The 23,750-nt window shown below is 38.1% G+C and overlaps 1 protein-coding gene across 2 annotated transcripts in view; it reads left to right on the forward strand.

The window, feature by feature from the left end:
- VTE1 (tocopherol cyclase, chloroplast / vitamin E deficient 1 (VTE1) / sucrose export defective 1 (SXD1)) overlaps positions 1–23,750 on the forward strand; it is a 327,369-nt gene that overhangs the window by 85,293 nt on the left and 218,326 nt on the right. The window contains exon 4 of one of the 2 annotated variants that reach the window (XM_089405875.1): positions 9,053–9,129. The exons of the other annotated variant lie outside the window; for it this stretch is intronic. Coding sequence (XP_089262001.1) covers positions 9,053–9,129 — 77 coding nt within the window. The remainder of the gene's footprint in view (positions 1–9,052; positions 9,130–23,750) is intronic. 2 annotated transcript variants of the gene reach the window in all.

The following is a 23,750-nucleotide window of genomic DNA, read 5'->3' on the forward strand; positions in this document are numbered from 1 at the left end:
TCCTTGTGTATGTAGGAGTATGTAATGCATCCAAAGATACGAAGATGACCAATATCAGGCTTCTTTCCAGAAAAAACCTCCTCCGGAGTCATGTGCCCCAAGGCACGATGTGGACTCCTGTTCTGTAAATAAACAACTGTGTTGGAGGCCTCTGCCCACAAGAACAATGGCAACCCCTGATCATGTAACATGGCTTTGGCAACCCCTACGATGGATCTGTTCTTCCTCTCCGCAACCCCGTTCTGCTGGGGGTTGTAAGGAACAGTGAACTCCCTCTTAATGCCTGCCTCCGCACAATAGTCAACAAACTCTCCAAGGGTGTACTCTCCTCCATTGTCCGACCTCAGGGACTTGATCTTCCGACCTGTCTGTGTCTCCACAAGAGCTCTAAACTCCTAAAACTGCTTGAAGACCTCACTCTTGGTCTTCAAGAAATAAATCCAGGTCCTCCTGGAGTGATTATCAATGAATAAAACATAGTACTCATATCCACTCAAGGAAACATGAGACATTCGACCACTCACATCGGAATGAATCAAATCAAGTATCCCAGTCGCTCTATTGTCACTGCTGGGAAAAGGGGATTTGGAAAACTTGCCCATCGCACATCCTCTACAAGTATCAAAGTGATCAGTACCTAAATCTGGCACACCTGTAGTGATCTCCCGCAATGTCCTCAAGGCTCCATGATACATATGTCTCATCCTGCGGTGCCAAATCTCACACAGCTCAGAACTGCTAGCTTTGCTGTCGGTACTACTGCTCAATGCCACAAGGGACTGGAATGCAAACTTGTACACCTTTGCATGGCATACACCTAACACTCTAGCTGAATCAGCTGGAGTGCCCCTGGGATACATCAACACCTGTCCTCCCCTGAACAGTACGTCACATCCTTTGTCCTCCAAAGCTGAGATGGATATGAGGTTCTTCCTCATCCCTGGCACATAAAGAACATTTGACACCTTCAAGGGAGGTTTAGACTCTCTTTGAAATGTCAGTGTCCCCACCCCGACTGCTCTGACAACTCTATCATCACCGAGTACTACCTCAATATCAGTGCCACTCTCTGAAAGCTCTGAGAAGTACTCCCGGACTCCTGTCATGTGATGTGAAGCCCCACTGTCGACATACCAGATACCCGAAGATGCTCCGCTAATCGAGGGAAAAGCATGCTCCCTCTGAACCTGTGTGGCAGGTGATCCTGCACTAGAGGACTCATACGCAGTGAACCCAAACTCTCGGTCAAAACGAACTGCAATGTCCTCAACCTCTGCTGAAGCTGCCACGTTCTGGTTCTTCCCCTTCTTCTTTTTATTCTCCGGACACACAACTGCATAGTGTCCCATCTTTTGAAAATTCCAACACTTCACCTTGGAATAGTCCTTCTGTGTGTCACCCGTTTTACCTTTACCTTTGCCTTTGCCCCCACCATTGCTTGTGAAAGCCTGCTTCTTCCCTTTGCCTTTCTTGCCTCCTGCCGACAGTGCTACATCCTCATCCTGCTCAACTGGCTTGGCTGCCCCAAGCTGACCTTTCCTGATCTCTGTCTGAATGCAATCATCCCAAAACCTCTCCCATGTGGGAAGGGTCTCACGTGCACAAACCCCATTAGCAAAGTTCATCCATGAACGAGGGAGACCATTCACTGCAATCCGCACCAACTCAGTGGGTTGAATGGCCTCTCCAATTGCTGCCAACACATCTCTCACATTAGTAATCTTTGTGAGATATCCAGTTGCACTATCATTACCCATATTAATGTTTTTCAGCTTCTCCTTCAGGACCATTTTCCAGTTTTCATTGGTACTCTGGTACAGATTGGACAATGCTGTCCACATCTCATGGGCATTTTTCTTTCCTCTCACATGAGGAATGCAATGGTCTTTGACTCTGTCTAGAATCAATCTCTTACCCTTGTTGTTCTTTTTATTATACTCAGCCACCTGAGTGGCATCAATAGGCACAACAACAGGGTTCTGTGCGGTATGCACCATGATGTCCCAGACTTCTGCCTCCTCAAAGATACTCTGCATTCTCTCCTTCCAAACGCTGTAGTTTGTATGCCCATCCAACCTATCCTCCACCCTCAATCCCAATGACATCCTGTTGTCCTAAAACTGAAAAATAGCACTGCTGTAGTAAAGATAAAAACTGCTGTTTGTGAAAAATCAGCTTGCTGGAATTTTCTGAGTGAAAAATCAGCAGGCTGTAATTTTCTTCCTTGCTGTCCCAAACTGCCCTTCAGCACTCAAGTTCTGATACCATGTAAAAATTTCTGTTTCCCACCCCGGTTTTCAGTTTCACCTTATTTCTTGCATGTAGTTAAATGCCCTTTCCCATAACCATACATTCAACAACTGAAAAAGTAATTTTTTTTTTTTTTGCTGAAAACACAAATTCTGGAAATTTTACAGAATGCTGGAAAATGCAGAAATAAAAATCAGCAGGTACAAACAGCGATTTAAAACATTTAAACACAGTAATTTTTGGTCAATGTGACCCTGGAAAAACCCCCTACAACTCTTGGGGAAAACCAGTTTGAGAGCTCTTCTTTATATCTGAAAATGCCTTTTACAGTGAGAAATATTCAGCAAAAATCAACAAAAATCAGCAAACAAATTTACAACTTATCTCGATTTTTGAGCCTTATCCCACTGGAAATTTCCAAACAACAACACAATGCTGTACGGCTACTGTACGGACGGTCGTACAGACGGTACAGACGGCTCTACGGACATTACAGATAGACTGTACGGACGGACTGTACAGACCTCGATTTTTGTGCAGAAAATCAGCTGCCTCGATTTTTGTGCAAAAATCTGCCTTTTACTGTTTGTTCATTCAACTGTATGGATTTGCTTAACTGCTGCCTTGGTATGTGTGCCAAGCTGCTGCCTCCTTCTCTTCCTTGTCCAGAAATCTCCCTTGCTCTCTTGCTCTCTCTCTCTCAATCTGCTCATGAAAGAATGAATGACCTTTTTCTCTTTTAATCTAACCCTAAGTGACTTTTGGGCAGTGTTGTTAAAAGCGCGTTTAAATCGCGCTTTTTTCAAAAAATCGCGAGTTTTTCCATATGCCGATTTAAACCCGCGTTTTATAGGTAAAAAGCGGCAATTTTTTTTTTTATACCGCTTTTTTCCGAAAAAAGCGCGCTTTTTTGAAAAAAGCGCGATTTTTATGGAAAAAAGCGGCGAGGGCGCGGGCAGCGGGTTTATAACAACGAATTTCATTTTTTTTTTGGTCATTTCTGACTGTGGGCGCGCGTTGGAGGAGGAGAAGTGTTGGAGAGAGGAGCTGAAGGGTTTGGGAGCAAATCCAAGTGCTTGTTGGAGAAATTCAAGAGGAGATCACCAATTTCTCCATAAAAACGGTATGTAGATTAATTTTTTTTTGTTTTCCTTGTTTAAAAACTTTGTTTTTCATTGTTTTTGGTTGGGAAACTTCATATGGGCACCATTTTCCTTTTGTTTTCATTGTTTTTAAAGAATTTTTTGTATTTTTTCATTGATTTGGGATGGGTAACTTGGTATGAGTATGGGAACCAATTTTTTATTTTTTTTTTCATTTTTTTTAAACATTGTTTATGTTTTTTCATTGTTTTTTGGCATTTGCCATTTGGTTGGGTAACTTGGGTTTGGAACTTTGGATTTTGGAAATTTGTATCTTGTAATTTTGTAAATGCTAAATTGTAATTTGTAATCCTAAATTCCTATTTCCTAATCCTTATTTTTCCATAGGTTTGCAAATTCAAAAATCAAAAACAAACATGCCAAGGAAATTGGATCCTTTCTGGGAATATGGTGAACCTAAAGCTCCGAATGATAGACAAAGCTTGTATTGCAAGTTGTGTGGAAAGGAGATACGCGGGGGGGTGTACAGGTTGAAGTATCACCTTGCACAAATCCCTGGACATGATGTGGGGCCCTGTATAAATACAAATCCTGAACTTATCCAAAGAGCCATGAGAGCATTGGGAGAATTAGAGCATGCTAGAGAGGCCAAAGAAGAACTCAAAAGGCAACTAAAAAGGTCAGCTGAAGGAAGTGGGCCAAGTGGCACTGGTTCTACTGCAGCGTCAGTCAATCCGGTAGCTGCATCATCATTTTTTGTTCCTCGAACCACCCCTGGTTCACAACCAACTATCGGTTCAATGCTAAAAAGAACTGAAAAAGAACAAGCTGATAGGTTGATGGCAAAATTTCTCCTCTGGAGTGATATTCCTTTCAGCATTGTAAGGAATAATCCATTTTTCCAACCTGCTGTTGATGCTATTGCCAGTGTTGGCCCGGGGTACAAAATCCCTTCTTATCATGATTTCAGAGGCCGGATTCTTCAAGATGAAAAGCGTGACTGCACCCAAAGATTGGAGGATTTTAGGGCATCATGGGCACAAACAGGATGCACTGTTATGTCAGATGGTTGGACTGACCAAAAGGGGAGAACCTTTATAAACTTCTTGGTTAGTTGTCCCAAGGGGACTATGTTTATCAAATCTATTGATGCAACTCATCAAATCAAAGATGCAAGAACTTTATGTGATTTGCTGGATGTGTTTATTTTGGAGGTGGGTGCAGAAAATGTTGTCCAAGTCATAACGGACAATGCTGCAAATTATGTTGCTGCTGGTAGAATGCTTATGGACAGGCATCCTACTTTATTTTGGACACCTTGTGCTGCCCATTGTATTGATTTGATGTTAGAGGACATAGGGAAAATTCCCTTTGTCAAAGATATTGTTGACTCATCAAAAAGCATCACAAAATTTATTTACAATCATACATCTGTGCTTAGCTTGATGAGAAAATGCACCAACAACAAAGAGTTGGTGCGCCCCGCCATTACACGGTTTGCGACGAGTTTCATATCTCTTCAATCCCTCTTGAATTCTATGTGGGATTTGAAGAGAATGTTTCTTTCAGAGGAGTGGCGTGCTTCGTCAATGAGCCGCAAACCAGAAGGAGAGGCCGTGTGCAGACTAGTTTCATACCAGGAAGACTTCTGGGCGGGAGTGCAGGAGGTGTGCGCCGTTACTGAACCTTTGGTAAAGGTTCTTCGGTTGGTTGATGGTGAGAAGCCCGCAATGGGCTATTTGTATGAAGCCATGGACAGGGCCAAAGAAGCCATTTGGTCCTACTATGATGATAAGGGAGATGATGGGTTTCAGAAACAACTCCTTCTATGGGAAGTGATTGATGAGCGATGGAACAACACACTCCATCGTCCCATTCATGCTGCTGGGCGTTTCCTGAACCCTACATTTTCTTATGCATGTGGGTTTGATTTTGATGCTGAGATCATGGATGGATTCTTATCCTGTGTCCAGAAGATGGTGCGATCTCCAGAACAGCGTATAGAGATCTCTAAACAAATTGAGACATATAAGATGGCAGGTGGCACATTTGGCTTTGAGATGGCTATCATTGATAGGACGATTAAAATGCCAGGTATTTTTTAGTTTGTACTTTGTAACTTTGTTTCAAATTTCATTCTCTTCAAATTCCATTTTTTTCTTATGTTTATTTAAAATTTTATTTGTAATTTTGTTGTAGACGCATGGTGGAAGATGTATGGTGGCAGAGTACCCCTTTTGCAAAAGCTTGCTGTATGCATCCTCAGCCAAACATGCAGCTCCTCAGGATGTGAGCGCAATTGGAGTGTATTTGAAAAAATACACAACAAGGAGCGCAACAGGTTAACACTTAAACATTTAAAATATTGCAAATTTCCAAATAAATTTTTGAATTCATTAAACAATATTTTTTTTATAATATTAATTATTAATTATTATTTCATGAACTTTGTACAAGTTGGAGTCCCATAGACTTAATGACATGGTCTATGTCTACTACAATCTTCGATTGTGGGTGAGGCAACTAGAGAGGACACCTGATATGGATGCCATCTCATTGGATGGGATTGACACCACTGCTGAATGGAGGGTTGAGACCGAGAGGCCTCTCATGGATCCCACTGATGATTGGTTAGTGCAGGATGAGGGGGAGGAGGAGGAGGAGGAGGAGCAGGAGCAGGAGCAGGTGGAGGAGGAGGAGGAGGAGCAGGAGGAGGAGGTGACACCGCCTACCCGGGCTACCACTACCACCAGTAGAGGACGTGGTCTCCGTCTACCTCCTGTAGCTGCTACTTCTACTTCTTCAGCTTCTAGAGCACGTCAGACTCCACTGCCATTTCCACCAGCACAGGCACCAGCATCTACATCTAGAGGGAAAGGGAAAGCAGTGACATTTTCTCGCAAGAGGGGCAGAGGAAATCAATAGGATTAGACTTTCATTTTATTGTATATGACATTATGACATGATGAGATACATTATCATATTTTTTGTTGATATTTTGAGGCTGAGTTGGGACTCAAGTCCTCAGGAGTCAGGACTTACTATTCAGGACATGATTCAATGTTATGTGTGATTTTAGCGCTAGAAATGATATTAAACATCTTATATATTAGTTTTTTTATCATATTTATGTGTCAATGTATTTATTTTATGTTGTAGATGGTTTAGATATTAAAAAAATTGAAAAAAAATGAATATTTTTGTGCCAAACGCTTTTTTCCCGCTTTTTTCCGCTTTTTTCCCGATTTTTCCGATTTTTTCCGCTTTGTTCCCCACGCCGATTTAATCCCGCTCGTGCTTTGAACAACATTGCTTTTGGGTGATCCCTAAATCCAATGGTTGAAATAGATTTAGATCTATGGCTGAGATTAAATGCTCATTTAAATCTCACTTTCTATTTTTTAATTTACCCCACTTTAATAAAGATCCACTTAGTCATTTATTTCCAAAGTCACTTTTCCTTTATAATTTTACATTGACTTTAATAAAGTCACTTTAATATTAGACTTTAGTAACTTTATCACTTAAAGTCACTTTTAAATTAGATTTAACTTTATAAAAATTATAAAGTCACTTTAGGAGAAAAATTAAATTCTTTTGGACACTTTTCCATGGGCCAAAGATCAAAGCCTTAGGGAACCACCTGTCCTCCGGTACCAAATTTCAACATTAAATGTAAAAATACACACAGGTATTTGTAAATAATAATTAGTTAATATATAAAATGTATAAGTGATGAATGTTACAATGAGGACCCGCATATATATACCTAAGCAGGTGTCCTTTCGTGACCGGGCATGTTTTTTAGACATGCCTTTTCACTTAACTAATGACTTCTTAACATAATCACTACTTGATTACTTAGTATTTATATTATTTATTTTTATTTATTTTGTTATGAATTATATTCATAACAATCTAGCTGCCATCCAGACAAATCTACCTGCTGTTAAAAAATTGTCCAAACCCTAAAAGAAAACTTGAATTATGCAAGGAACCATATGAAGCAACAAGCGGACCGAAACAGAACCGAAAGAGAATTTGAAGTCAGAGAATGGGTATTTGTCAAACTCTAGCCATACAAACAGTTGTCCTTGAAACAAAAAGGAAAAAATAAATTGGCACCGAAGTTCTATGGACCATATCAGATCAATAAAAAGATCAGCCAAGTTGCATATAATTTAAGCCTTCAGGAGAAAAGTCGTGTTCGCAATGTCTTCCATGTTTCCTGCCTTAAAAGAGCACTGGGCGACCATCAATCAGCGCAAACAACGCTTCCATCCCTTGATGATGAAGGAAGGGCCATTTTAGAACCAGAAGGTATCTTATCTACCAGAGAAAGGAAGCTTCAATCTCGTGCAATCAAGGAATACTTGATCAAGTGGAAGGACTTACCAGAAGAAGAAGCCTCTTGGGAGACTGAAGCGTTTCATCAGCAACATCCGTCGTTACGTATGCTTTGAGGACAAAGCATTCTTTTGAGAGGAAAGCAATGTTATATAAAAAAATAGTTAGTCTATGATTTATTAGGCAAAGGGCATGATCAAAGATCACGCCCGTTCACCAAGAGGCACCCAAGGCAGTATATAGTCAGGGTCTCCCACAAAATGTAATCATCATCTATTCAATTATTAATATTTCAATTATTAAACTCGTGTGTTTTGAATCATCTCATTCTGACATGTACAAATGGAATTATGAATTTATTTTGTTTATGGACAAATTTTCAAGGTCGGCCAACAAACTAATGTAGGCTCAGAAGCCCAACAGTCACATCTACGGTCTATTCATCCTCAACATTTGCATATAAATAGAAGGTGCCTTTGCCTGATTTGGACATCACTCATCTTCTCATACATCTCTTCACAAGTGCGAAGAAGTCAGATTTTTTGTTTCAGTGATGACCGAATTTCAAGGAAGTTTGACGGTGACCAGCAATGTTGACCTTGTTTGACTGCGATTTTGGTGGGATAATTTCTGTTTGGGCAGGCCGCATTTCTGGGCATAGAAATCGAGGCAATCCATATTATTTGACCAACGTTGACTGCAAAAGGGTTTGACTGTAGTGTTGACCAAGTTTGACTGAGTTTTTTGGGACTGTTTTGGGCTGATTCGGATGACTGTTGGAGGTCGAGTTGACTAGGTTTGACTGAGCTGTTTTGGAGGTCAAATTCTGCCTTGTTGACCAGCGTTGACTTTCTAGTTAGGGCTTTCTGTGGCTGTTGTTTGTTTGGACAGATTTCACTTTGATTGGGCAAGTGAATATTGCATATTGTACTCTCTCTCTGCTGAACTTTTGAAGAATAATAAGAAGAATTGATCAAAGGGTTTCCCCACATTGGGGTTTGTCCCTGGCTGGCACCATATCTTGTGTCCTCTTGTCTTGGCTTGTCTTCTACTGTTTTATTTATGTTCTATTTGCATTTATTGTCATGTTAATGTGATTGCTAATCTGGAAATTGATATTGGGCTAGTAAGAGAATTGAAGTAAATTGCTCTTAAGCATAGAACATACCATTGTTATCTAAAAATTAACAAGTATGCCTTTCAATAGTCATACATCTTGGAAGGTAGGCTTTTATTCCGTGTGCTAGAACTATTGCAGTTGGTGGACATCTAGATATTTTGATCTGTTTTTTGGGTGTTTATGTGTGCATATACTTTGTTCACAAGTTAATTGTATTTGGAATTATTCACAGGAATTTTGCAGAAGGGTAGAGGAAGGATTCCAAGTTACTCCAATTTGGCACCAAGGATTTATTCGTGACGATGGAAGGTATGTTATTTAGTCTGAAGGACAAATTATTCTGTTTAAGACATTTTACTGATTCCATCTTTTGCAGGATAGTGTTAGAAATAATGTTTAATTGCTATATTTAGGATTTTTATTTCTAATAGCCTAAGTTAGTGCGGGGTCATAGGTATTTAAATGCAGGTTATGAGGTGATATCTTTCATCCTCTTAGAATTCATCTTCCACATGTCGTCACTCTATGTACACTTTTCATAGACTATTTTAAAATTATTTCTCTTCTAACATTTGTAATTCCCATGTGAGGTGCATATTTTTTCGTACTTGTATGAAAAGATGGCCATTCTCTTGAAGGAGGTGCAAAGGAGATAAGAAAAACGTTTGAGATCTGTCAGTAGCTCCAGAAAATACCTTTCTCTGTAAAATGGTCATAATTTTTACATCTGATATTGGATTGAAGCCATTCATAAAGTTTTTTGGCAGTTTTTTACTTGAAATTGTTTGGGATATCTTCTCATTGTTTACTCTTCATTTAATTAAAAGTTCTTTGTTTTTGTTCTCTTGGGCTAGAAAAAATGAGTGCAAATACTGTTGCATATATTCTGTTGGATGCTAACAAGCTCATTTGAAAATTTTATGAAACATAGATGTTTGAAGATGCTCCAGGAGATTGTTGAAGGAGAAGAAAAGAAACTTGATAAAATTACATCAGAACCCAAAATTTTTCCTGAATGGAAAGAAAGAGGCCACGAGGTTTTTGCTGTTATTGGTTTATCTATTGCATATAATTTAATTGTGCATTTGCAAGGTAAGGAGACTTGCAATGAAGCTTGGACAACTTTGCAAAGGCTGTATGCAACAAGGAATAATCCAAGATTCTTATTCTTAAGAAATCAGTTGTATGCATTTAAACTGTGCATATATGACTCTCTTTCTTCACATCTTCAAAAATTGGAAGATATAAGAGATAATTAGTTGCAGTAGGGGAAAGGCTAGAAGTTAAGGGCTGTTAATTTTCAACTGTTCTATGCCTAGTACAATCACTTAGCTCAATTCTTTCTTCAGTTAGCAATCACTTTTAAACCAAATCAATCTTTCAATGACAAATAGCAAAATTAGATAGAACAGTAAATCCAATATGCAACATAAGGCAGCCAAGAGCAAAGACAAGAGACACAAGATTTGGTCAAACACCAGGGAAAACCCCACAAGGGGAAAACCCTTTCAAATTCTTCTTTTATTAGATTGTCATCAAATGTTCAGTAGAGAGATTACAATGTTCCAGTTCAACAGTAATGAGTCAAAGGTCAACAACTTTGACTATCCAACAACAAATTAACCAATATCTAAGAGAGGAGCCCAAAAGTCAAATCTGGTCAGCAAGTCAAATATGTTCAAACTCAACAGCACTCAACAGCAGCAAATCATGCCCTATCCAGTCAACATTTGGTGGTCAAATCAGCTCAAAAAGTTCGGTCCTGACAACAGAAAACTCGGCCTCTTTTGTTGGTCAAAGTCAAGTCAAAACAGTCCCAAAAGATGCCTCCAAAATTGGTCAAAGTCAAAATCAACTCTCTGGTCAAATGGCAGCTTCATATCTGTGGTCAACCATGGTCAAAGTGCCCAGAAAACTTCGCTCTCCTTGGCAAAAAATTCGGCTTCCAAAACAGATGCAAAAATCCCAAGTCAAACTAAGTCAAACCAATCCAAACTCCAAAAAGTCAACGCTGGTCAAAGGAAGAATTCAGCCCAATCAGAAATCTTCTCTCTCCTCCTTGCACGTGTGAAAGAGACCTGCAATTTTCAGAAGTAGTCAAACCTCCAAGAGAAGATGTGTGATGATGATTCCTCCAAATGATGTGACATGAGGTGTATTTATATCTGTCCAAGGAGGTTGAATTTCCTTTCCAAGGCTGACTTGTACTTTCGTGTACTTGTGGGTTTGAATTCAAAAATTAAAATTTTCTTTGACCAAATTAAGTTCTTCCAAGGGCTAGCAGGGGTCCTTCTTGATGAGGAAGGTTGTCCAAAGGAGGGAATTTGTCCCTGAGCTACCAAATTAAGAAGGGCTTCGCTAGTCTCAGGCATATTTTAAAGCTCCGACTCCGACACCGACTCGGCCGAGGGTCGACTCCGACACTGACTCGGCTGAGGGTCGACTCCGACTCAGTATCGACTCGACCGACTCGATTTCAATTACTTAGTCGTTGTAAAAAATACATTAAATATTTATTTTTTATTATAAAAAAACATAATTTTAAAGATTTTCATTCATGTTTCCAAACACACATCATTAGAATATAGATAGAAGACAACCTATGATCAAAGTAGGCTCATGAATATATTCATTATATCAAAATGGCACCCAGTGCACTGTCCAATACATACATGATCATGATATAGAGATCAAAACAAAAACACATAACCAAGGAGGCTGGAAATGACCTCTACAACAAAAGTAAACTGTGACCAATGGTCCAGTACTACTGGCTACTGCTGGAGGAGCTGAGATCACGTGGATCAATCTCTGGATCATCATCAAAGTCAGACAGGGGGCCCCATGGCTCCTCCTCATCATCATCTCCAACTGCAGCTGTAGAAGTGGTAGCACTAGCAGGCTGTGCAACAGCTGCAAGCTGAGATAGACGAGATATGGGCTTTTGTCGTGGCTCCACAGAAGAAGTGCCTACAACTGGAGGACTTGGGGCTGGCCTTGAGGCTGGTACAAGTGGATCAGGATCTGCATTCAACAGAACATTATGTTCGAGTGTTGCCTCCACCTGTAAATCCAAATCAAGATCCTCATCAGAATCAAACTCTGTTGGATGACTTTCCCCTACCCAATCTGATGTTGGATCAATGTCGTCCAACACAATGGGATCTGAATAAGGTCTTTTGTTCAGCGATTGGTTGCGTCTGAGCAGAGGTTGTATTGGACATAGACTAGATCATTTAACAATTTTTGATCCAAACTGTTTCTCTTCTTTGTGTGAATCCTCTCAAAGACAGACCAATTGCGCTCACACCCAGTAGCACTACAAGTTTGATTCAAAATACGAATTGCAAACCTCTGCAATTCAGGACAATGGCTACCAAATGCCTCCCACCATTGCGTTGCAAAAAACATAGGAGTGTAATGAGTTAGCTCAACAAAATTACAAATTATATCCAACTTTCAAATTATAAAGTATAAACGATTTAATGAAATAAGTATTAAGAATTTGAAAATTGAAATCTTTGTTTACCTGGCTCATCTACTTCCCTTGCAATCTTTGCTAGGTTCTTCCCAAAGGTACTTGAGGCACTGCTGAAGGTTGTGGCCTGTCGGTGTATCTCCAACTGATCACACTCCAATGGGATCATGCGATCAATGCAGTCAATCAATCCATCTCTAAACTCCCCCTTCAAAGATCCTGTCGTCTTAACTTTATAATGATACCGTGGGTTCAAAAAATACCCAGCTGCATGTATAGGGCGATGGAGTTGATTGTTCCATTTTTCATCAATGATTGCCCAAATGGGCCCATACTTAGCCACTTTATCCTTGTGTGCCCTCTTTATTTGCTCCTTTGCTTGATCCATAGCCTCATAAATGAAGCCCATAGCCAATCTTTCCCCATCCACCAACTGCAACACCTTAACCAATGGCTCAACAAGCTTCACAATCTCTGCTGCCTTTCTCCAAAATATTTCTTCATTAACTTTCTTTTTCAATTCTTTGCCTTCCATTTTGTGAGACCACTGGCTTTGATTCCATTCTTCACTGGAAAAAATCTTTTGCAAGTTTCTATGTTGTGAAAGCATAGATTGCAATGTCAAAAAATGAGTAGCAAATCTAGTGATGGCATGCCTAATAATATCCCTGCCCCCTGTGTGTTTCCTCATCAGGCTCAAAATCCATGAATGATTGTAGATAAATTTTGTTATGCTTTTGGCATGATCTACAGTGTTTTTGACCCAATCTAATTTGCCAATATCCTCAAGCATGAGGTCTATGCAATGTGCAACACATGGGGTCCAAAAGATGGTTCTGTGCTTTTCCTCTAACAATTTACCAGCAAGAACATAGTTAGAGGCATTATCTGTGATGACTTGAACAACATTAGCCACCCCCACCTCCTCAACAACCTCATCCAATAGCTGAAACAACAATTGTCCATCTTTTACCTTATCAGATGCATCAACTGATTTTAGAAACATGGTTCCCTGTGGGCAGAAGATAAGAAAGTTTATGATGGTACGGTTTCTTTGATCAGTCCATCCATCTGACATGATGGTACATCCTGTTCTTGCCCATGAGTCCTTGAAATCTTTCAAATACTCATTAATGGAGGCAATTTCTTTCTGCAAACGATATCCCCTTAACTCATGCATAGTAGGGCCTTTGAAGCCTTTTCCAGCAGCATGAATGGCATCAAACATAGGCTCATAATATGGTGAACGATAAGCATGGAAGGGGATATCAGCATCATACCACCATCTAGCTATGCAGTCACAAGCAGTCTCCCTCAATTCTTTCTTCCAATGGTCATCTAAAGTGGGCTGCAAATGACTTATACTAGGTTGAGGACCATGTGCATCTGATGGAGAGGAGGGAGTGAAATAACTTTTGATATTCATATCACCCTTTTTCATTTTACCCTTCCCCTTTTCTTGAATAGACTCAAAAGAGGGAGGAACATATCGGAAGGGGTTGGATGCATCAGTACAAGGGATAGAGGAAGAACCCTCAAAATCAAAATGGGGGTTGGTAGCCAACATTTTTTGTATATTCCTCTTCCTCCCAATTTTAGCCTCTAACTCTTTTTGCCTAGCTTTATCTTCTTTAAACTTCTCAAAGCTGGCTAACAAATCCTTCCTAATCTCCCCAATTTTTGGTGAGGTACATGGAGTAATTTGGCCTCTAATGCCTGCCAAGTGTTGTTTCAGCCTATTAATGCCCCCAAGACCTTCCTTAATTTTCCTATGGCAAAATTTGCAATGCATTTGACTATCAACCATTTCAACATATGCCCAAGCAACATCTTTCACTGTAGGTGCCATTTTTTGACTTGGAAATGAAAGCAAACAATTTGAAAATGAAAAAAGAACATTGATTCAATGCTCATTTCTTTCACAAAAAACACTCTTTAGGATTTCTAGATTTGCACATAAAATTTAATAAGCAAAAACAGATTTTTACAAGTGAAAAAAAATACCTCCAGGCACAAACTGCCTTGCTCCAAGAAACCAACTCTTCAATGCTGCTCCAAATGGCTGCCCAAGAAGCTCCTCACTCCATCTACAATGCTTGCCCAAGACTCCTCACTGTTGCTCCAAAAAACAAATTCAACAACTCTTCACAAACTCTCACTCAAATGCATGAGATGGTTGTGAGAGAATGAGAGGGGTTGAGTAGGTTAAATAGGGTTTAGAAGAGGGGAATGGACCCCAAAAACCACATAAGCAAAATAATAAATGGTTTGGAGTCCCCTAAAATAACATTAAAAAAAATCGCTAAAACACGGGTTTTACGGGCCGCTGTTCCAACCCGGCCGAGTAGGTTTGGACTCGGCCGAGCCGACCGGGTTAATACCGAGCTGGCCGAGTTGTTAGACAACCTGGCCGGCCGAACCGAATCCAAGGCCGGGTCGATGCTGGAGTGCTTGGCTCGGACCAACTCGGCCGAGTCGGTTACGAGCCGACCGTTTTTTAAAACAGAGGGACTCTCATCGTAAATAGCCTACATGAAGGTTTACATATCCTTGTGAGCAACATATACCTCATGGAGAGGAAAGATCCTCTTAGTTTCGACGAGTAGCTATAGGAATAATGGTAGTGTTTTTGCAACAGTTGCATTACAATTTAAAGGAACAATGACTTCACTAAGGATGTGGCGAAGAAAACCACATTAAGTCAAAGGTAAAATTGACTTCTATTCAAAGCAAGAGAAATCCATCACATGTAACTGTTGCAATAAAGTGGGTCAAATTGAAAAGAATTGCTAGAAGAAAAAGGTTGACATGAAAATGAAGGACAATATTAACAATAATAAATATCACTCGAGATGATAAGGATATCAACAAGGTTTTCATGACAAATGATTCTATAGCTATATATAATGTTTAGGTCATTGATTCAATGGTTATACAAAGAGAATTACATTATTTTTAAACAAAAAATTGTAATTTCCTTCGTTTCAAGAAGAAACATTGAAATTAGATTTAGCAATGTGTTTATAGACATTGTAACCAGAAAAAGAGTGCTGGCTGCTGCCACAAGCAACACATTCCAAACAACAAATGCACTGAAGTGGGCTTTCAATGAAAACTAGGACCTAAAAACACAAAACGGTTGAGTAGAAAAACAACACATCCCAAACAAGTGCATAGAAGAAGGACATACAATGAAAACTAGGACCTGTTAACAAAGTGTGGTCAACATCTCAAAGTTCAAAGTCATCAGGCAATACAATTATGTCATTGTAAACCCAATTTCTGCAAGATGTATTGTAAATGATTCTAGTATAACAGTTTAACTATGCAACAACACTTAGGTAAGCCTTTAATTTTGGCAAAGGATTTCATCCTAGGAAGTTTTTTAATCTCACCGAATTTTGTGTGTTTCTAAACACGGATAATCGATAGAGTTTTTCTTCCAGCTTAAACCCCAAAGCTAGGGTGAAATTCCTTGACAAGGTCTTAAGTGAGTCTTAGTGCTATATCGAGTCTTTTTGTAACAAATAAAATATATATAAATAATGTAAAATAATGTAAATGATAATAAATCATAAATAATAGTTAGTTAAGTTAATAAGTAGGTTGAAGAGGCATGTCTAATAGGACATGACTCTTCATGAAGAGACACTGGCCTTATATATAAGCAAGCCTCTCGTTCTCATTTGTAATTTATTCATTCTCATTCTTATTCATATTTAATATAATATTTATATCCTTAATGGATATCTTGATATTCCAAGTCTTTTGGAGTAATTAATTTATAGAAGGAACTTTGTTCGCTTCATTTGGTATCAGAGCAGTTCAGTCCTCTAGGTTGCTTAACCGGTGCACAGAGCTCGTTCTTCGATCCAGGTTCTTGGCTGTCGAAATTTGTCAACCTTGTTGTCGTACAATTGAATCATTTTGCTCAGAATTTGGGAGTTTCTCCTTTCTCCATTTTTCTAGGCCTTTGGCCATAAAAAAAATTAACCAAAAAAGAAATATGAGTAAATAAATTAAAAAAAGAAGAAAAAAAAAGTAAAATAAAAAACAAAACGGATACAAAATCTCATACCAAGTATATTTAAAACTTTTTACGTGGAGAAGCCCGTGGTTTTAAAAACAACCCATGGTAATTGCCCATTAAGGAATACGTTTTATTTTTATGTGGAGAACATTTTAACGGAGGTTTTAAAAACAACCCATGGTAATAGCCCATGGTATTTTAACATCGTGGCCGTGTCATATGAAAAGACGTGACCTTTATATTTATTAAGTGGGGTGACATTAAAAAGTTATCAAGGGAGTAATTAAGTATATAAAAAAAGGGACCAATTTATTATTTAAAAAAAAAGTGAAACTATTATTATAATAAGATAATAAAGTTATTGTGAAAAGGGGTCTTAATATAAAGAAATACATACATATATAGAGGGCAACAATATAAAGGAATGTTTTTTTAATAAAAGGGTATTCAAGTTTTAACAATCCACATTAAAGGAGAATATTTGAAAAATATATATAGAAGAAATACGTGATATTTTATAATAAAAATAGCTCCAGTTGACATATTGTTTACGTAAAAAAATCAAGGAAAAAATGGAGACTAGTAATGAAAGGTTTCCTGAAACCCATAGTACATTTGTTTACACACTATTTAAAATCAAAGGATCACTCGCAGGGAGACACATCATAATCTCTATCAGTGCTACTGAAATAAGTAATTATGTTAGTCCTAAATGTGCTAATCAATTGGTGATTCCTGAATCAAATATAGTTGAAACAAATATTTTTGGCAAACAATACGATATAAGCAATCTACACCTAAATATTGGAGATTATACTTTTACCTCACAATTCACCGTGAAAACCTTATGTTTTAACGATAGTGACATTGTTTTGGGATCACCATGGATGAAAACTCTAGGTTCCTTTATTCTAAATACTGAGAAAAAGTTTTTAACATTTTCTTACAAGAAGAATAAAATAACACTCCAAGATGTTACACTGAAACCTAATTCAGTAACGCCAGAAGATATATCGGATATTTCAAAAGTAATTTCTCAAGAAGGTAAAAAGGTATTACAAAATATGCAAAATGAAATTGACAAAATCACTATTGACAAAAATGAAGAAGTTTCTCGACTTAAAAACCATAGTGAAAAGTTAATGACGCAAATTAAGAAACTTAAGAAGGATAAGAAGTCATTAGAAAACAAGATACAACAATTTATCGAGAAAGAAGTATCAAATGTAGGGATTCAAGTTGATGACAAAACAACGAATACCGATTCAATGAATGTCACAACTTAGGAAAAAGACAAGCAAGTTGAAGAAAAGTCGCGCTTGGATGTTGCAGTTCAAACAATGAACTTCCCAAGTGAATGTTCCATAACCATCTCGACAACATCTTTGCCAGAAGAAAGTATAAAAATTGGCACATGCCCAGTAAGGAGAAATCAAACCAAAAAGGTTCCATATCGGCATATGAATCATGAGAACAGACGAATCAACCATGCTACATATTTGAACCAGTCAAAACTGAAACAACAAACTGATGTTCCGGATAATAGTGATGTAATCTCAATCCAGTCTTATGCTAACAATTCGTTACAAAATTCCAGTGATCAGAATACTATACAAAAGATTAATCGGGGATGGTCTGATCCCTTCTTGGTGCGACAATTTTGTTTGTCACTAAGAAGATCATATCAATTTGTATTGATGAAGATGATTGTTCCAAGACAGAAAGACGTTTGAGGCCGAAAAAGAGATCAAGCCTTTTGTCATCGACAAGCTTTGATGACAAAGCTTTTTGAGGAAGGAGGCAATGTAACAAATAAAATATATATAAATAATGTAAAATAATCTAAACGATAATAAATCATAAATAATAGTTAGTTAAGCTCTAGATAACCGGATTCGTCCTATAGGCCCCACGAATTTCGAATCCATCATGTCCGACACGATTCTCTCGAGATTCGTGTCCAAAAACCATGACACGTCATGTCCTATTTTGACACGTCAAATCCGACTGTGTGTCACAATTTTGGCAGCGTGTCCTGTTTTCCAGGACTCGTTAGGCGGCAAAAGTGACCTGCACTGGTATGAAAAGGCCGCATTTGGTCATTACAACCACGCATATTTTCATTTGGCAAGCGTTTTGGCAGCTTAATGATCAAGTCTAGGCCCTAGTATTGATATGCTATTCATGGTAATGTTAAATTCTTAAAGTAAAAGTGACATTCTCCTTAATCTTCATTTTCATCCTTTTACTTAAATTTTTAACATTACCATGAAATGACTCAGGATGTTTGAGAGTGGTTCCGGCCTCATTGGATTTCATATGGAGAAAGTAGAATTTTAGATTTCATTCAAAATCCAGCAGACTTATCAGTTTTTCAGGATTTTAGGATTGGGGGATTGCAATGTTTCCATTGAATTTTGTCATGTATTAGGGTATGGAACTCGTATTTAATCAAGAGCACCAATCCCTCTATGTACCTTCATGTTAGTGACATTGGTTGTCGAACTCCTGTATCATGACCCTTCTAAAAATGTACGCATCACCCAAACAAAATCTTGACTTGACATGTTATGCTTGTTCTATCTTATGTTAATGCTTAAAGGGTGATATTAATGACAAAGATCCCTATACAGATACAGAGGTAATGACAAAGATACCTCTGGATATTAATGCTTAGAGGGTGATATTAATGACAAAGATCCTGATTTTCCAACAAGACTAAAAAATTAGACATTTCTCGTGGTGGCAAGAGGGCCAAGCATAAGAAATAGATAATAGATTGACATGTATTTGAATTTTGTATGTACTATGCATGCTAATAGCTATAGATGAAGATCTATATTTGAAATCAATATATTTGTATCATTAAGTAAAATTTGTGTAAAAAATATCTAATTTTTAATATATATATATATTTTAATAAAATAATATATAACGAATCCTACGTGTCCTGTTCCGGGGGATCAACGTGTCCAAATCCAACACCACGAATCCCGAATCCTACGAATCCCCGTGTCAGGTGACTTAGGTTAAGCTAATAATTAGGTTGAAGAGGCATGTCTAATAGGACATGACTCTTGATGAAGAGAAACTTGCCTGATATATAAGCAAGCCTCTCGTTCTCATTTGTAATTTATTCATTCTCATTTTTATTCATATTTAATATAATATTTATATCCTTAATGGATATCTTGATATTCCAAGTCTTTTGGAGTAATTAATTTATAGAAGGAACTTTGTTCGCTTCACTTTCGTAAAAGTGTGTTTGAGAATAATTTAAGCGTATTGGCTAAATTATTTTATTACAAGCACACTTGGTTTCATACTAGATCATATTGTGTCGCAGAATTGGGTAAATTATTGAGGGTCCGAGTCTAAATGTGTATTTCCATTTTTAAGGGTTGATATTGTAATAATTTGATGTAAAAAACATTTTAGTGCATGGTTACTCATAGTTAGACACCATGGCTAAAATATTTGAGGGTGGAAAAATTATTAATCCTCTCTAGTGTTAATTGATTAAGTTTTTGCTAAATTAATAAAAATCCTAAGGCAAAAAATTAATTAATTCTGAGTCAAAAATAATTACATAGAAATTAATTTATCTCCAAGTGGAAAATAATAAAAAATTCGTGGGTCAAAGAAAAGTCAATTTCTGGAGGTCTCCCACCAAATGAAAAATGGACATTTTAAGAAAATTTGAGCCCTTGGAGCTTAGATGCTCGATATCCTAAATGAAGTGCAAGTCCTACAAGCTAGGTAAAATGCAGAATCTTGGTTGATTTTAATTAAATACCTATTTTAAGTATATCCTTCCTGCTAACTGTTTTGGAATTAGTCTCTAGAGTAGGTTGTGGGATAGAAACCAATTAGAAGCAAGCAAAGGCTTGATTAACGATACCTCCCCCTGTGTTTTAACTACCCGATGCCTCCGACACTGCAAAGACTATGGCTCTGATGACTTCAAGGTCACCGTGTTAACCACTAACGAGGTGCTAAGTCCCTCAAGTTAAAATGAAAAAGAGTGGCATTAAATGTCTATCAACCAAGCTTATGCTTGGAGGTAAATTATTAAGTGCAAAACTAACTTAGAATGATATGCAAGGCTTATGAGTAACTCTTAAGGTGAGATTACTTAAATGTTATTGAAGTACTTGGATATGATTTATTTCAAGTTAAGATATCGAGTACTTAAAAATGCATTAGAAAAGGTAATCTCAACCACAAGACAAGTGTTCAAGTTCAACAGTGCAAAAATTAGATAAAATGCCCACGATACAATTGTTCAAGTGCTTAAGAAATTATCTTCCACAAGATATTAACCAATAAATTATAGCAGTTAAGGAAGTGATTATCAATCCTCAAAATAGGACGATGTTACTTTACACTGATTATCAAGAGGCATTCAAATACATTATAATCCTTTAAGCAAAGAATACTTAGATGCCAAGATATTGCTATTGAGTCACAACCAATTAAATTCTCAAAACCTCAAAATCACAAATTGTTCAATGATGTTTACTTAGAACAAGCTATGAAAATTAGATTACAAGTGTTCTTAGCCAATATTCTTCAATGATTAGTCAACAATAAAATGGTTGTTATGAGATTCTTCTAACCAGGAATGGCCAAATTGACACATTCACAATGATATTCAATCATGGATTAAGTGCTTATATGAGTGAATTTGGTGCAAAGATAATGATCTTTAGAGATTATGAAAGAGCTTACAAGAGACAAGCAAATGTTAGATTCCAATGTTGACCAACCTTCTTCACAATGGCATTTAAAACCGTGAAAACAAGTATCAATTCTAATGTAAAACAATGAAAGCACTTATGCAACTTGTATTTCAATGTTAAGATAAATCTATGACAACAATAGATTACTTGTGTTTGGAGCACTCTTAGATGCAAGCTTGAGATGCCAACATGCAAGTGAAACAAGCTACTATCAAACCACTTTTCAAAATGCTAATTTATCAATGTGTTAGTGTCAGTCTTTCCAGCCTTATTCCAGTGATCAAATATGCTCTTACAAAGTGGTCTCAGATTGTCAAAGTCAAATTTTGTCATTTCAGTGAGTCTTCAAGCAAAATTTGGTCACTAGGCATTAGGTCTAGGGTTTGCTTTCACTCCTTTTAAAAGTTGTCCAAATGTTGGTCCATGTCACCATTCAGCTGAGTTTATCATCATTCATAGGGTTGTCATTATCATGTCAGTGTCTAATGAGTCATTTTACACCTTGTTCATGCTTCAGTTGCACCTAGGCAAGGTCATTTCCCTCTCCTAGGGTTTTGAAAGCTAATTTCTCTTGAATGGTCAAATCATCGGCAAAACTTGTATCCAGATGTTCATACACCTTCCCCTATCCTTCATGTACCTTATCAAACACTTCCCATCCCTTAGATCCGCCAAATTCCTCATTTTCGCACAAACCCTAGTTTCTAGCTACAACCTGGCAATTTTCTAGGTTTGGCCTGTGTTTTGCCCTTTTGGACCCCTTCCTCTCGCTCAATCTCTGAGATTCCACTTTCCCCTGTTTCCTAACATCCCTCCCCACTCCCAAAAATTTCCCCAAGAATTTAGAAGCCCCCTATCCCCTTCATTTCGCTTCATTTCCACGAAATTCCTTGTTTCACACATCGGGACAAGTTTCACTCAAAAGATGTTTCAGAGCAATCAAAGATGAATTTTGGAAAACTGCGAGAGGTTTTTGTCCACAACATGCCAAAGAAGAAAAACCTCCTTCACTTTTTACGCAGGTGTCATGGTTTTAAAGAAATGTTAAAAATACAATTGCCAGATCCAAGGAGGTTGACCAAGGCGCTAAAACGACGGAAAAGGCCCGATCCACTCCAAATTTTGGCCAAAGCCTCTTTGAATGAGCATGGTACTTGATTGGGGACTCCCAGCCCAAATTTCAAGAAATTTGGAGAAAATTTTGTCAATTGTGAATTTTTTGTGCCAAACACAGGTTTTCTCCACCAACGGGTCGCGCGCCGCGCGCGACCTTTTCGTTGGGCAACTCCTTTTTGGGAAAACTCAGCATTTTTGGATTTGTCATGCAAAGATACACTTGCTCAGCAATTGCCAAGAAATTTCACCAAGTTTTGGGCCTCCAGAAGGTAAAAAAAAACATGCAAAAAATGACTTTCTGCCACTTTTTTGACACACAGGAAGCAGTCTTGGGAGATTGCAATTTTGGAGGGGCAAATGGACACCAAATTCAGAAATTCCACTTGGGTTGGAAAGTAGACATCCAGACCTTTCCAACAAGCCCACTTTTGCCTCATTTGGACACCTGGAAGTGCCTCAAAAGCAGCTCCAAAGTAGCGCGACCTGTTCAGGATCAGGGCGCGACCTGTTGGGAAAGTTTGCCAATTTTTCATCTACAGCTCAGGAATTCGCCCAGCTTTGACCAGTTTTGACTTGTGATGGGATTTTTCACCCTCTTTGATGTAATTAATGTATTTTCATGTTGACATGACACTTATTTACCTATTCTAGAAGATTCATTCATGAAATAACAAACATTTAATGAATGAATTGGTTTCCTAGCTTATAGAGGCAAGTTGTTTTGACTGCCTAGTTTTTAGTGCTCAGTTTAGAATTGGTTGAAACAGCTCCTAGAAGGATGAGCTCAACCCCTAGAGGCAAGGAAAAGTGTTAGCTTGCCTATATTATGTATTTTCTTAGTCATTTTCAGAGGTTGGAAGGTTGGACTCTTGAGGGAGAAAGCTCTATTGTATTACTCATTGTATCTCTGCAATTTTGGCAAAGGAAGAAAGACTAGGGTTTTGCAGTCCTTTTTGGGATTCCTGTGGTTACATGTATTGATGGTGTGTTTCTCTTTGTACTTGTAAGTTTGTTATGTGAATCATCTCCTTACTTTTCCTTCTGCAAATTAGGCAAATGAAGTGTTAAAGTAGAATTCATGATTGCCATGCTCTGCTTTTAAGTTTGCTTAATATTTATGTTTTCATCTGTCTAAAGAGAACTCTTGAAGGTTTCTTGCTCTCTTTAGCCCCTCACCGGTCATTCCTATCCATTCACTTAATTCAAAGGCATCAATACAGTCTCCTACCTTGCCCCAAAGAACCCCCTGCAAAAACTGTGTCCAATCCCCGCACCCAAAATTGCCTTTCCCCGATTTTCCACCAAAATCCTAAAACTTCCCAATTCAAACCTTTTTATCAGTTTACTAGCCTAAAATCAGTGTTTCTTTATTGGTCATCTCGCTCGTTGAAGATCTTTACCGAGATAGACCGGAGAGAGCCTTCTCCTGCCCCGTAGGGCTAGCTACGAGGCTAAGTGGTTTGATGTTGCCTTGGAGTTTACCTTTTTCAGCCTGAGGTGAAATTTCAAGCGCTAACACAATGTATTAGGCCTTTTAATAAAGCAAACAACACTGTTAGATCAG

This window comes from Pinus tabuliformis, chromosome 2_2 (genome assembly GCF_031772625.1).
Source record: "Pinus tabuliformis cultivar Carrire ecotype Pingquan chromosome 2_2, CPIR1, whole genome shotgun sequence".
NCBI lineage: Eukaryota > Viridiplantae > Streptophyta > Pinopsida > Pinales > Pinaceae > Pinus > Pinus tabuliformis.